This window comes from Vespula vulgaris, chromosome 20, assembly GCF_905475345.1.
Source record: "Vespula vulgaris chromosome 20, iyVesVulg1.1, whole genome shotgun sequence".
NCBI classification, from domain to species: domain Eukaryota; kingdom Metazoa; phylum Arthropoda; class Insecta; order Hymenoptera; family Vespidae; genus Vespula; species Vespula vulgaris.
In genome coordinates, this window is record NC_066605.1 from 1,260,001 (window position 1) to 1,275,656 (window position 15,656).

The 15,656-nt window shown below is 40.4% G+C and overlaps 1 protein-coding gene across 8 annotated transcripts in view; it reads right to left on the reverse strand.

Moving 5' to 3' along the window:
- Window positions 1–15,656, reverse strand: part of LOC127071096 (protein abrupt-like) — a 75,307-nt gene that overhangs the window by 13,615 nt on the left and 46,036 nt on the right. For 6 of the 8 annotated variants that reach the window (XM_051009979.1, XM_051009978.1, XM_051009977.1 and 3 more), the window contains exons 6-7: window positions 15,321–15,486; window positions 15,102–15,155 (exon numbers count right to left, since the gene is read on the reverse strand). In XM_051009979.1, coding sequence (XP_050865936.1) covers window positions 15,102–15,155; window positions 15,321–15,486 — 220 coding nt within the window. Of the gene's footprint in view, window positions 889–12,398; window positions 14,195–15,101; window positions 15,156–15,320; window positions 15,487–15,656 lie in introns of all 8 variants that reach the window. The other 2 variants (XR_007784828.1, XM_051009982.1) reach the window with 2 other exon arrangements.

The following is a 15,656-nucleotide window of genomic DNA, read 5'->3' on the forward strand; positions in this document are numbered from 1 at the left end:
ATAATAATAATAATAATAATAATAGTAATAATAATAATTATATATTTTGGGTAAATTTAGTGCAACAGAGAAGTCATCACGATAATTATTAATTATTATTTATTACTATTATCATTATTATTATTATTATTATGCAAGGAAGATTCTCTCCTTAGCAATTCCTTGTTTTCGCAAGAATTAAAAGAGGAGAAGCGGATCGAATGATAAGAAAAAAAGAATAAAAAAAAGGAAACTAATAAAAAAAGAAAAAGAAGAAGAAAAAGAGGAAGAAGAAAAAGAAGAAGAAAACGTCATATTCTTTTAACGATATAAGAAAAGGAATTTGAAACGAACGATTCCCGTCTCGCCGATAATCCCGTTTCGCCCTCACCCCTCATCGCTTGACTTGTACGATGCTGTCATAAGTAGTTGTAAATAGTTATTATTGTTGTTGGTGTTGTCGTTGTTGTTGTTGTTGTTATTGTTGTTATTATCATCAGACGAATGAAAAATGGGTAAAGAAAAATCATTTTCACGGTTAAGAAGAGGGCGATTGATGTTGTTGATTCGAATTCCCAGGTCTTTGATGTATTCCGTGTGCTTGTAGTTGATGATTGATCAAGTAGTGTTTCGTCTTGCACCGTTTCCCGCATACGTTGCATTGAGGCCACGTGTCCGGTGGTGGCCAATTCGAATGGACGTTTTTCACGTGTTGCCTCAGGTTGCTCGGTGAGGAATAACTTCTGCCGCAGTAACGGCAAACAGGCCTCGAATCGTCATGGCGCAGTACCGCGTACAGCCTCGAGAAATTCTCCACGGCCTGCGTTGTTGTTTCGCTGGCGGCCGCTGCAGTTGCCGCTGTTGCAGCCGCCAACGAAGAAGCCTCTTCCCTCTTCGGTATCACCGATCCTACAACCAGGACGTGCCCATCAGTTCAACGGTTCACTCTGTGTTCTCACTTTCAATACTTTCCCTCTCTCTCTCTCTCTCTCTCTCTCTCTCTCTCGCACGCGCTCTTTTTCTCTCTCTCGCTTCCTCTTTCTCTCTCTCTTTCTTTCTTTTATATCACACTCGTACAAATATACAGGCACGTAGACTGTTACATGCAGATGCACATATAGAGTGCACTGTGCCAGTACTACGTGCCAAGATATGTGCCCCATTCTTTTCCTTTCAACTCTCTTTCTTCTTTCTCTCTTTCTACACATACACACTTTCTCTTTCTCTTTCTCTCTCTCTCTCTCTCTTTTTCTCTCTGTTTCTCTCTCTCTCTCTCTCTCTCTCTCTCTCTTTCTCTCACCAATAACCTTTCTATCTTTCATCCTTTCCGCACCCTCGAGCACACTTTCATGCTCACTCGATCTATCTTTCTTTCACCTTTTTTCCCCACACGTACAGCACACAACAAGCGCGTCCGTGTACCACACGTAAGCGCCGGAGCATACATACACGCGCACACATACATACACAGTCAAACAAATGCATGTCTGAACCTTCACACACACGCATACGCATCCGCACCCGCACGAGCGCGCGCGTACCACACACACACACACACACACAACACGCAAGCTACTCTCGTACTCTCAGGGCATGCCCGGTTGTAGGATATTTGGTTGTGTTGTTGTCGATGTTGGCGTTGGTCGTGCTTGTTGGTTGTCTCGACTATATCATTCCTACGGCCCTCTATCTTTCTCTTTCTCTTTTTATTTCTTTCTTTTTTTTCATATTTTCTTTGTTTTTATTTTTTTCCTTATTTATTTTTATACTACTCTGCTATTTTTTATTTTTACGAAGAATCACTTTGTTGTTCCGAAAGGAACATTCTCTTCCAGGACGAAATTCTCCTCAAATTTCGTGGCTTCGTTGCTCCGACTTCGATTAAAGAGACATTCTTTAAGAGAGTTGCTGGTGAAAGACGAAAAGAAAAGAAGGGTTGCTTCTTGCTGCTTTTAGCACCAGCATCTCGTCGTGTTCTTCCCCCTTTCTCTTTTCTTTTCTTTCTTTTCTTTTCTTTTTGGTTTTTGTTAAAGTACAGATATCAAGTGGGAGAGTAATATATGTATGTAGGTGTATATACATATATACATATACATACATATATATACATATATGCATATGTTCACTCGTCATCGTCATCATAATCATTATCATCATCATCATCATAATCATCATGATCATTATCATCATCGTCGTCATCGTTCGTCATCGTTCGTCACCTTCGTGCATTCAAGCTCGCCGAGAGAGAAAGAAAAAAGAGACAGAGAGAGAGAAAGAGAGAGAGATAGAGAGAGAGAGACAGATAGACAGATAGACAGACAGACAGACAGACAGACAGACAGACAGAGACAGAGTAAAAGAGAGAGAGAGAGAGAGAGAGCAACAAAGCAATATCCAAAGAAAGGGAAGTTTCGATAAAAGTAGAAGGGGCTGCTAAGGAGAGGGACGGTCACGGAAAAGGAAAGGGTGGGGATTAAGAAAGAGAGACAGAGAGAAAAAGAGAGAGAGAGAGCAGAGAGTGAGTGAGAGGGAGAGAATGAGAGGAAGACGGAGTGAGCGAACTACGTAAGAACCCTCGTATTGATCCACCCTCTACTCCTCGTTACGACTATCTTTCCTACGAATCTCTAAGCAAAAGGCCTCTCCCACTTTCGTGCACGTCTCATTACGTAAAAAGGGGGTGGTGAGGGTGAGGGACGGTGGCGTAAGGGTAGAGGGGGGTAGGATAGTCGGATATGCCGTGCACATCCCTCTCTACTTATGGACTTTACCTCGAATCACGGAAAATCATTCGAGTCCCTCATTTTCTGTTTTTTTTCTTCCCTTTTCTTCTTCTCTTTCTTTTCGTTTTCTTTCTTTCGTGTTCTTAGAACCAAGAAAAATGCAAGAGGAGAGGAAAGAAAAAGAAAAGAAAAAGTTGTCCAATTGTCCAATATGTAAAAACATTTTTGATGGATGGAGGATTTGCGGACGAAGTCGCTCGATTTACTCGTCGGATTAACTCATATTTGTACGCACGAACAAACACGCAACACACGCAACACACGCACACGCATCATACAGGAATGATATTAGAAAGAGAAATCGTCTAGCAACGCCTAATAGAAGTTCAGCCGGCAACGAGAAGTAGTCTAACGAGAAAAAGCTGGATCGTCAGGCCACGTTCTGATTTATGGGTCCACGACGAAGCAATTTATTAGAATTACAGGACTCCGTATAGTGGTGAAACGGAAAAGCGTATTTCCAAGTGATTTATGCATCAACTCGATTACGCCGAATCCCAGTCGGATTAAGGTCGACTTCCTTTTCGTTAGAACGCGGGACTTCGATCTTTTTATCTTTTTTCCCTTCTTCCTCTTCTTTTTTCTTTTCTCTCTTTTTTCATATTCAATATACCGTTTTATTTTTTTGATCGTTGATTCCCTTGCTCGAGGGATCCAATCAAAATTCTTTTGGGAACAACAAGATAAAGAAGAAGCGACGAGAGACTTTGTGCGGGTATCTTTTTGTTCCGTTTCTTTTTCCTTTCTTTTCTTTTTTTATAAATAATAATATAATCTATCAAATGAACTGATTATTATGTGCCTGCGAATCGATCACTTGGAAAAGTATGATAAAAGTTTTAGGAAAAGCATCCTATGAGATAATGGAAATAAAATAAAACAAAAAGAGGGAAAAATAGGATGAATGACTCATTCGGTTCGTTAAAATTAATATCTATTTTACTTGGAACGAATCGATCAGCACAGAAATATATACATGAGGATATCGAGAAAAAGCTTGATGAAAGCAACGATGAAGGATGATCGAAGAAACAAATTCGACTTAAGGAATCACTTAAAGAAGAGAAGGACAACGAGAACGAGGACAGGAAAAGGAAGAAAACGATCTAACAGTCGAAGGAGTTTCGGTAGCGAGCCTGAGGATGATTGCGGGAGTCCATTAGCGGCGTCTATCCGACGAATTGCGTTGCATTAACGAGGAGCCGCTTTTCGAGGAGCAGTCAGCTAGCTGATTGGCTGAAGGGAGCACGAAGATCGATGTCTTTGGGTTTCCGGGAAGATCCTCTCTACTGAGTTTACTTTTCCTTTACCATTCTTTCTCTACCTCCCTTCCTCTCTCCCTTTCTCTCTCTCTCTCTCTCTCTCTCTCTCTCTCTTTCTCTCTCTCTCTATCTATCTCTCTCTCTCTCTGTCATGTCCACACATAGACGCTACATTATGATAATTTTTGATCTCGATGAATATAATAGCATGATACTTTTGTTCGATATATCGTAAAGAAATATGTGAGGAATCTGTGATTGAATTGTTTAAAGAAAATCTTCGGATGAATTGAGGGAGAATAAATGATGTTATCTTCTCGTTTAATTAATGATTTTTTTAGACTCCTCTTTCTCTCTCTATCTACTTTTTTCTTTCCTTCTCTCTCCCTCCCTATCTCTTTCTCTCTTTCTCTCATCGCTGTCGGAAACAGGAACTTCCTCCCTTCCGATGTTCAAGTTTTCGATCGGTTAGGTCTAAGGTATACGCTTGGTACGGCTTAGGTTTATGACAGGCGGTTTGATGTATGGGGGTTGGTAGAAGAGTAAGGAGTAGGGTAGGAAAGTTTAATTTAGCTGGGCACGTGTGTTCCTCGAACGTTTTCTACCGTTACACTCACCCTTTTTATCCTCCTCTACCTTCTCCTTCTCTTTTCTAATCCGTTCTTTTTATATATTTTTTTTTGTATATTTTTTCTTCAATATTTTAGAACAATTATAAAAAATTGCAAATGTATATCATCGTTCATCAAATTTCAAATGTAAATAAATCAAACATTATTTCCCTTTTTCCTTTCTTCGAATTAAACCTAATCAGAGTTTCGATGTCTTTAGCGCATCAGGAAAAAATGAAGATAAGAGTTCACGAGGAAATTCAAATGGGGGTGAAGAAACGCGGTAGCAACGGTGATTGTTGTTTTTAAGACGATGGCTTTAAGTTCTGTTCTAAGGGATATCGAGTCAGAACGCTGAACGGAAAAATCCTTAGGAGTGTTACGGTGATCGTGTGGTATCCCAAAAAAAGCTAAGAGCGACGATATCCGTGATAGTAATAGCAGACGATGGTAGTGGTAGTAGTAGTGGTAGTGGTGGTGGCAGTGGCGGCGGCGGTGGTGGTGGTGGTGGTTGAGTATGCCAAGGGGGTAAAAGGGAGAGACGTGGGTACCGGGGGCAAGTGAGGGCAGATCAATGCGGACATGTGCGGGAAATTGCACAGGGATCGATCCCAGGACCTTGGGGGGAAGTACGGCCTCTCTCTTTTCTCTCTCATCCGTCTCTCTCTCTCTCTCTCTCTCTCTCTCTCTATCTCTCGTCGTCGTCGTCTCTCTTTCTCTTTCTATCAACCATGTCTATCTCTCTATCTATCCATCTATCTCTCTCCCTTTCTCTCTCTCTCTCTCGCTTTTTGTTTCTCTTGTCCGTGCGATCCTCACCCTTTCTTTTTCTCTCTCTCTCTTTCTCTCTTCATTTATACATCTCTCTCTCTCTCTTTCTCTCTCTCTCTCTCTCTCTCTCTCTGTACCTACCTATCGCTATCTCTCTCCTTCTTCATTTATGCTTCTACATATATATTTATCTCTCTCTCTCTCTCTCTCTCTCCCTCTCTGTCTATCTTTTACCCTCTCACATTCACGAAATGCCGGCTGGCTTTTGCGCGTCACTTACCGACGTTATTGGAAGTTCCTGCCGAATGTCGATCGTGGATGATCCCCGGGCTATTGTGTTTTTGTTCGGAACGCTTGAAACGAGGATCGTCTATTGGAAATTTACGAACGCGCTGTGGTTAATGAAGGATCTTATATAGCACACAATCGTTTGCCACGAGTAGATAGATCGTCGGACGACTTTAAGGGATGATTATTATTTGTCGATAAGGGAGCGAGAGTGAGAAAAGAGAGAGAAAGAGAAAGAGACAGAAAGAAAGAGAGAGAGAGAGAGCGAATGCATGTTTTTGTTCCCCTTTCCTCTCTCTCTCCCCCTCCCTCATCCCTTCCTTCTACCCTATGATATTTATCTCGTGCTTTTCATCGACTTTATGAAGATGGAATGGTGTTCGCGTCGTCTGCGAATAAGAATGGAAAATCTGCCGATTAAAAGGAACGATGCATTTCCTCCGTTCTATTTTTTCTTCTTTCTCTTTTTTTCTTCTTTTTCTTTTTCTATCTAATAGAAAAATAAATCACACGCGAGAGAACCAGCGAAAGGGTTGGAATATTAATGAACGCATTTATGAATGGATCGAGTCGTGTGCTATATGAACGAAAAAAGAAAGAAAGAAAATAGAAAAATAAAATATCGCATATCGTCGATGGACTGACTCTATTTTTTTTCTCCTCGTTGAAAACATGTTTGATCGGCACGACGATTAGAAAACGTTTTATAATTTCATTCTATTCTCTTCTTCCATTTGGCATCGCGGCAAATAGGTAGGTATTTATACAACGTGATGGAGAAAAGAAAAAAGAAAAAGATCAAAAAAGAGAGAGAGAAAGAGAGAGAGAGAGAGAGAAAAAAAGAGAGAAGAAGAAGGGAGGAAAAGAGAATTCGGGAGATTTCGTTTACAACGTTTACAACGTTCTCGACGCTCCCGTGAGATCTAATAAAGATTTATTATCGAATCGAGAAAGGTTCGAGTCGAGAGTCCGGCAAAGGTAAAGCTTTCCATTCTTTTTGCAAGACCCTCCCGCCGAGGGAATTCCAAGGGAACGGAGTATTGCTGGCCGACAAAAACCAGCATTAGGTAGCAAGTCTTGAGGAAAAAGGCAACAAAAAGGAACGAAAAAAAAGAAGAAAAAAGAAGAAAGGAAAAAAAGAAGGAATGAGGTCTGCGTTTTGAGTCGTCTCTCGTAAAATTGATGAGGAGTTGGTGCTGTGAGAATAAAAGAGAGAGAGAGAGAGAGAGAGAGAGAGAGCGAGATAAAATGAGAGGAAGTTTGGATTTCGTGGCACTCGAGAGAGTACCTAAGAAAAGCGCGGGAAGTGTTCCTGTTTTCTTAAATATCTACGAATACATTTGTCTGTATTCTAAGAATAAACCGAATGATGGCCGCGTGACGAAACGCGTTAATAGAATCAAATAAAATAGATTATAATGTGTTCTCTTTGACGACGACGACGACGACGACGATGAAGAAGACGAAGAAGAAGCCGAGAAAGAAAACCAAAGAGACACGTGTCTAGTAGCGAAAATTCTTAGTTAATCCATCCTAAAAATATAACTTAACGCGTGAGCTAGATAACCTATGTAGCTCGGCGAAGCTTAGCTTGGCCGAATGATAAACTCGGGTTACAAAGAGTCTAAAAGCATTCGTCGTGTTTCAATGGATCGAGTTGAAAGAAAATAAAATAAAAAGAAGAAAAAAAGGACACAAAAAAAGACGAAGAAAACAAAAGGAGAAGAAAAAGAGGAGAAAGGAAAAGAAGAAGAAGAAGAGGAGGAGGAGGAGGAGGAGGAAGAGAAAGAGGAAGAAGTTTCTCCAAGTAACTTGTCTATTTCCTGATAGTAACCTCTCCCACGCGGCATCAAATGGAATTCAATCAAACTTACGAAGCTTTCGAGAACGTACCTACGGGGTTTTCTCGTTTGTCTGTTCAAGATGCTTCTGGATTATAGCAGAGCAAACAAGAGAATGAACGATGAAGAAGTACGAGTAGGAGTAAGAACAGGAGGAGGAGGAGGAAGACTAAAAAGGAACGATAACAACGACGCAAAGGATCGGCCACGTTTTCTCTCGTACTTATGTATGTGTACTTTGAGAAAGGAGTTTGCGAGTATTTTTTTATCAGGAAGAAGGAGTGCTCGATGATGAATAAAAAAAAATAAGAAAGAAAAAAACGAAGAAACGGAAGAAGACGAAGGAAGGAAGGAAGGAAGGAAAGAAGGAAGGAAGGAAGGAATGGGAAAGGGAAGAGAAGGGTAGGGTCTCGTCGTGAGGAAAATCAATGTGGTCAGAGATAGAGAAGTTTGTGAGAGTAAGGAAGAAGGAAGATAGAGGATTCGAAGACGAGGATCCTTTATGTCGGGTCACGTCTTTAATATACTTCGCGTGGGAGGTGGTATGGTTACGGCAGCTTAATCAATCTTCTTGGCAATGTGTGTGCGTTTGTGTGTGCGCGTGAGCCTATGTGTGTGCGTATATGTACGTGTATGTTGCGTTGTTAAATTACGGCTGCCAGCAATGACTGTTGTTGTTATTGTCGTTACTGTAGGCTTGTTGCTATTATTATTATTGTTGTTGTTGTTGCTGTTGCTTTCACGAGAGAGAGAAAGAGAGAGAGAGAGAGAGAGAGAGAGGGGAGAGAGGTAGAGATAAATAGATAGAGACCGGTTCTCTTCTCTATATCGTTTTCATTCGGGAATGGCAACGATCGATCCCGAACGACCAGGAGTGCTTACGGAGGAAGAGTAAGAGGAGTACGGGGAGGAGTAAACGGAGTATTCGTGACGACGATATCGAGCGTACCTACGATGAGGGAATACCATCGGGTGCTGCGGCATGTGGTACGCGGAACTTGGAGAAGTTCGAAACCACTGGCACCATCGCCATCGCCATAGCCATCGCCATCGTCATCGCCATCACTATCACCCTCTCCTAATACCTCTCTCCCTCTTTCGCTTTCTCTCTATCTCTCGTTCATTCGCTCGCTCGCTCGCTCGATTTATCCTTTACGATATAGAAACTTAGACTATTTCGAAGATCAATCTTCATGAAAATATGCGTAGAAATATTTCCCCAAATTATTGTACATTTTCTTCTCCGTGATTTTTCTCTCTCTTTTTCTTTCTCTCTGATTTTATCGAATTTATATTTTCACTCGAGAAATTACGAGAGAGAAGGAAGGAAGGAGGGAAGAAATGAAGGGAAAAAAAGAAAAAAAAGGCGAAGGAAAGTGCGCAACGATACGTCGAATGACGTGGACGAATGCGAGAGATTCCAAGAAGGGAATTGCGATTGTCATTTGTCCGAACGACGCAATATACCGTATAACTTTTCCTCCGGGCACGTGGGGATATATGTATTCCTGAGGGTTAGGCGAAGAAAAGGGGATTTCTAGACATTAAGGGAGGTAACAGAGAGATAGAGAGAGATAGAGAGATAGAGATACAGATAGCTGGACCAAGTTAAACGGCTGAAGACAAGGAAAGATCAAGGACGCGTACATACATATATACATGCATACATACATACATTCATATATATATATATATATATATATATATACACATGTATACGCAAATAGAAATAATTGAACTTTGCTTATCACGCACGCCTACGAAAGAAAAAAGAAAAACACATATACTCTATTTTTTACCCGATATTATCTGTAATAACCTTAATCTTAATCTTTCAAATATATTACAACGCTTAAAAAAAAAAAGATATTAATTCTCCAGAGGGAAAGAGAAATTTTCTTTCTCGTTAAATCAAACATAATTTTCGGAAAGGTCACGAGGTACGAATTTTGACGGGGATGAGAGAAAAAAATCGTAGGAGAATGGGGTGGTCAGAAAAAAAAGATTAGGAACGTAAGGGAGATGGTGGCACAAGGGGATGACGAAAGAGAATCTTTCTTACTTTTCTCAACTACGTGAGTACATAGGAGAGGGATTGCGTTTTTTTTTACGCATGTGTATATGTATACATATATACATACATATATATATATATATATATATATATATATATATATAAAAGTGAAAGTGGGCGTGGACACGTATTCACGCAATCGCATCCCTCTCGATCCCAACTGGTCCCTCACAAACTTCAATCCACCCTCTCTCCTCTCTCAGGATTCACCTTGTATATATGTACTTTGAACGCGAGATATTACACGCACATCGAAAGTATAGAAAGAGAAATAGAGAAAGAGAGAAAGAGAGAGAAAGAAACAGAAACATCGTTTTCGTCCTATCGAAGAAACTCGTCAATTTGATAAGAATCAGACCGAAACTGAAACGAATACCGAAGTTATCCTGGATCGGATCCGAGTGATAGATGACTCTAATCTGTGGATAAAACGCGATTGGGTAGGGACAGAGGTCGGGGGAAGGGGCCAGGGTTTCGAACAGTGCGGAGAACGTGATCCTGGTTTTACTAAAGGTGGTATTGCGGGTGTATAAGAACTCTCTCTCTCTTTCTCTCTCTCTCTCGTCGTTTATTTAAGACGAGAAAGGATGATCTTCGACATCTAATTCTTTCTCTTTAAGCGTATATAAATCAAAGGAACGATGTCTATCGAACGATCTCTACCCAAGAGAAAGAGAGAGAGAGAGAGAGAGAGAGAGTACTTGGAAGATCTTTTGTAAAGTAGGCATCAGCTGATCAGGGAAAAGATCACGGCAGATTGCGTGTCAATGGGTTAGCATACTCACTCTCTCTCACTCTCTCTCTCTCTCTCTCTCTCTCTCTCTCTCTTTCTCTTTATGTGTGTATATATATATATATATCTTCCTTTCTTTCTCTTTACTTGTCGTTCGAGCGCAAGTACATTGTGAGTGCTTTTAGAACAGCCTTTACCTTTGAAAGGTAAGCAAGCAACGGAGAACTTTTACGCTGATAGCATGAAATAAGGAGAACACGAGCAAGTGGCTCCGGGATTGTCGTTGAACAAGGTACAATAGAGAAAAAAATATATAAGGGAAATAAGAGAGAGAGAAAGAAAGATAGATAGATAGAAAGAAGGGTTGCTGTAACAAATTGGAGAGCCAGCCTCTATCAACTTGGAACTCTGCCGTTTGCTGGTATCTTGCTATTAAGAGAGAAAAAGAAAGAGAAAGAGAGAGAGAGAGAGAGAGAGAGAGAGAGATTGAAGAGATTCGTGAAAGTAGTACGGAATTGGATAAGCTTGTAAGGGCTTTTTTTTGTTCTGTCAGAGGGGTTGGCAATAGAACCTTAGCTAAGACCAAGAGAGTTTCATCGCGTGGTTGATGCTCGTACATCGAAGGTTGCGTGTCTCGTCAAATAACTTTTGTCGGTCCTTAGAAATCGGTGATCCGTTAGGGATCGAGACAGGCGTGGCAAGTTAGGAGCTAGGCTAGCTATCCTAGCCTAGACTGGCTAGCAGTTAGCTAGTAGTAGCTAGCTCGCTAGCTAGCTATTCTGTAACTACGAAGTCTGGGACAGTGGGATTGATAAATACGAAATGATTTCGTGATTGAATAAACTCGAAAGGGAGAAATAAGAAAGGAAAGAAAGAGGGTAAGAATTAGGAGAAACCAACAAAATCGATTTGGTGAAATAGTAGGTGAGAACAACTAACACATTTTGAAATACATATATGTGTGTGTGTGTGTTGTGTGTGTGTGTGTGTTGTGTATATAGACAAAGAGAAAGAGAGAAAGGGAAGAAAGAGGGTAGAGGAAAAACAAAAGGAGAGGTGTGACGAGAGAGAAAGAGAGAGAAAGAGGAAAAGGGTAGAAGAGGAGATAGAGTTAGGAAAGAGAAAGAGAGAGAGAGAGAGAGAGAGAGAGAGAGAGAGAGGAAAGGACTACGTGCTGTTTGTTGAATTGTGAAGATCAATACGACGCACTCCGCTTCTCCCTCGCGATTCCGTCAGCATGTGAGAGTGTGTCTGTCGATGCATGCGAAGCACGTAAGCTCCTATATATATTTATATATATATATATGTGTGTGTGTGTGTATATGTATCAAACTTCCCCCAAAAAACTTCACTCTTTTCTAACTTTGCTGTTAATATTAAAACAAAAAGAAAAAAAAGAGAAAAATAGAAAAAAAAGAAAAGAGAAAAAACGACGGCGACGACGACAACAACAACAACAACAACAACAACAACAGTAACAACCACAAAAATATAAAAAAAAAGACAAATCGACAAGAGAAAAAAAATAGATGGCGGTGATCGTTCGTCAGATAAATATTCCTCTTATATATCTAAATACTTTCGAACGAGGGTTGAAATACTTGTCCTTTTTTTTGCAAAATTCTCCTGCGAATATTAATTTCATATACACACGTATCTACATGCGTACATTACATACATACATACATACATACCCACATACATACATATGTGAAGAAGTTTATAAGTAGAATTTACTTGAAATAGCCATAATTAAATCGCCATTCTCTCTCTCTCTCTCTTTCTCTCTCTCTCTCTCTCTTTCTCTTTCTCTCGCTCTCATTCTGTCTCACACATACTCACACACACAATCTTTTTCTCTTATATACATTTTTATCGATCGAGGAGCGAGAAAAGAAGGGAGAGCCGAGGAAAAATTAATCAAGGGTAGTGCGCGATTTGACGAATGCTGCTCGAGGTAAAACCTTCTCTATCGTCACGGTAGGATTACCGTCGTCTCCCATCTTTTCTCTCTCTCTCTCTCTCTCTCTCTTAATCTCTCATTCACTCGGCTCACCCATAGAGAAGAGTAGAGGCTTTACTGTAGAAGGGTGAAATTCACCCTCGGGCTTGGACCACTGAAGTTCTTCTTTCAAGAAACGAGGCTAGTCATACCTTTTCTGCATATCGTGCCGTTTCCAACACGAAAATTTTTAAGGGAGGGCGGCGTCCTCCATTTCTCTTTTCTGCCCTCCCTCTTTCTCTCTCTCTCTCTCTCTCTCTCTTTCCCTCTCTCTCTCTTTCCCTCTCTCTCTCTCTCTCTCTCTATCTCTATCTCTCTCTTTCTCATCGTCGGTCAATCGAGGAGGCCTACTTATCGAAGCGTCGAAGGGCGAACACCCTGCGCACTGCGGTAGGCGCACAGTACGAAAATAGGTCGGCCTACCCTCTCGTCACTCTTCTCCTCTTCCTCTTCATCCTCCTCTTCTTCCTGCCTCCTTCTCCTCCTCCTCCTCCCCTTATTCCTCCTTCTCCTCTTTCTCTTCCTTTCCCCTCTCTTCCTCTTTCCTTCTCTTTCTCTTTCTCTCTTACCTATCGACACCTCCGCACCCACGCCTTTTCACCCCTTAATAAAGGGAAGAGTATCGAAGAGACTCGCTTCGGCCTTATGTACATGATTTGCGCGATAGAACATTTTTTCTTCTTTTCTTCTTTCTTTCTATCATTCTTTCTTGTTGTTTTTCTTTTTGTCTTTTTGGCTTTTTCTTCTTTTTCTTTTCGCTCTTTTTCGTTCGAATTATATACATCGAAGAAATAGGTAGTAGTAATAGTGCATGTATCTACGCGAAAGTCCAGGACGATAAAAGAAAGAAAGACAGAGAGAAAAAAGAAGACAGTGGCGAAAAGGAACGAAACGAAAAAGTAAAGAAAAGAAAACACGAGAGAAAGAATGGAAAAAAGAAAAAGGGAAAGACATATTTTTTTAATATATTCCTCTTAAACGTAATCGATGATTTTATCGCGACGCAGTCGTTCATCACTGTTTTTCTTCTGACCACCTTTCGGCCGGTGGATATTGTTGTAACGATGATTGCTGATTGCCAGATGCAGTTGATTGTTGCTGTTGCTGCTGTTGTTGTTGTTGAGCTTGCGCATGTGTCTGCATCTGATAAAGAGGATAACTCTTCCTTTTCCTGATTCCGTGCATCGATAACAAATGTATTTGCAGATATTGCTTCGTTTTAAATTGCTTGTTGCACACGTGACAAGAGATGTATTCGGTTTGCACGGTATGAACGTTTACGATGTGTTGCTTCAGGTTAGAATTGTTCGAATAAATTTTACCGCATTCTGGACACTTTGGTTTGCCAGAGTGATTACCACCGTCCAGTTGGTGTTGATAACGACGATGAGCTTGTTGATGTAGCATCGCCATACTCTCGATTTTATCCTTTGCACAGGATTGAAACATCAGGTTTAGTTGTTCGCTCTTTGAAGACACTTGTTGTTGTTGCTGTTGCTGTTGTTGTTGTTGCTGTTGCTGATGTTGTTGCTGTTGCTGTTGCTGCTGCAAAGTCTGAAGATTATTTTGTAGTTTTTGATGCATCATCGTAAGTTGCTCGCTGTTCAAACTGTTCAAAGAGTTGAGTGCGTTCAAGGTGTGTTGCTGCGACTGTTGGCTGGTGGCATGGTGGTGATGATGATGATGATGATGATGATGATGTAGGAGGGAGGCAAGGTCCTGCCCTTTAGAGTTGTGAGACCCGCTCTGGTAGGTTCCAGGCCCGGCATGCTCGTTTTTCGTCGAGGACGTACCCGGCATCCAACCGGAACTCGAGCTTGAACCGTCTCCTCCAGAGGGCTGCCACCGCCCTGGAACCACCAGCCAATGTCAGTCCTCGTCCAATCTCGTACGATCCCTTAAACACTAGTCAGATCTTTTTCCTCCCACAACAGCCCTTTTTTGACTTTTTTTTATTTTATTTTATTTATTTTTTCGTATTCGACTGTTCTCTATTTCTCTTATTTATTTATTTATTTATTTATTTATTTATATATATTTATTTTTATATCACATTTCACTCTAATCATTTTGTCTTTTCTATAGTATTCCCTTTTCGTGCTCGTTAAAATCTCATTCGTTTCCCCACCCTGTTTTCCCTCAAACTAAGATCAATAGATTTACGAGCTAACTGTTATCAGCTTGAATTTTCAATCTCTCTCTCTCTCTCTCTTTCACTCTCTCTCATTCTCTCTTTCTCTCTCTCTCTCTCTCTCTCTCTCTCGAATCTTTGTCTTTCTCTCTCACACACACTCCCTCTTTCTTTCTCTCTCTCTCTCTCTCTCTCTCTCTCTCTCGTTCACTTTCTCTGTATTTTATTTATTTTTTTAAAGAAGGAAGAACGAATATACGAAACGAATTAATTAATGATCGATAAGATCGATATTCCATTCCGACGACGAATCGTATCGTTTCTCGAGTTCGATCGTATTCGATATTAACGAGATTTCTCGAGCAGATTGTTTAAAAACATAGGAAAAATTACAAAATGAATCGCGATACGCTGCTCTCACCGTGTTTCTCAAAAGCGGAGTTTTGAAATTGGGCTATAGGAGAATGCGGGGGGGTTGTGAGAGGTACGAGAGTTCCATGCATTCAACGTAACAACGAGAGATCAGAGTCTTTGAGGAGAATCGACGGGAGGGTAACTAGATTTAGGATCTACGAGATCGTTTCGATGGTGAAATTCAATGATCGTGCATTATTATAACGACTTACCGTAATTTGGATCCTGATTTGCCGCATGTATCCCCGATGGTCCAGGCATAAGTCCTGTAATTTTTCAAACGTCAAAGATCAATAACATTTAATTTATCAAACGATTTAGATTTGTTTATTATTAATTTAATTCATAGGAAATTTTATTCATTACTATATTTTGCTATATCATTTATTGTTCATGTATATATATCTATATATATGTATGTATATATTTACCTTGTAGACCCAAAAGTGCAGCTGGGAAGGTACTACGATGATGCTCCATGGAATCGTTCAAAATATCGCTAGGTTCGGTTTTCACCGAGTTTAGGATGCTATCGTTGTTCGACATATCTTCCTCGTTGTCCGATATAGAATTCGAATCTTCGCCGGTCGATTGTGCCTAGAAAATAAAAAATAAAAACAAGATTATAAAAAAAAAGAAAGAAAGGAATGAAGAAGAAAAAAATATATATATACATATACGTGTAAATTGTGACATTACATTACATTAGTAATATCTTTGATAAACGGAGGAAAGAAATGGATAAAACATGGAAATAGAATGAATAA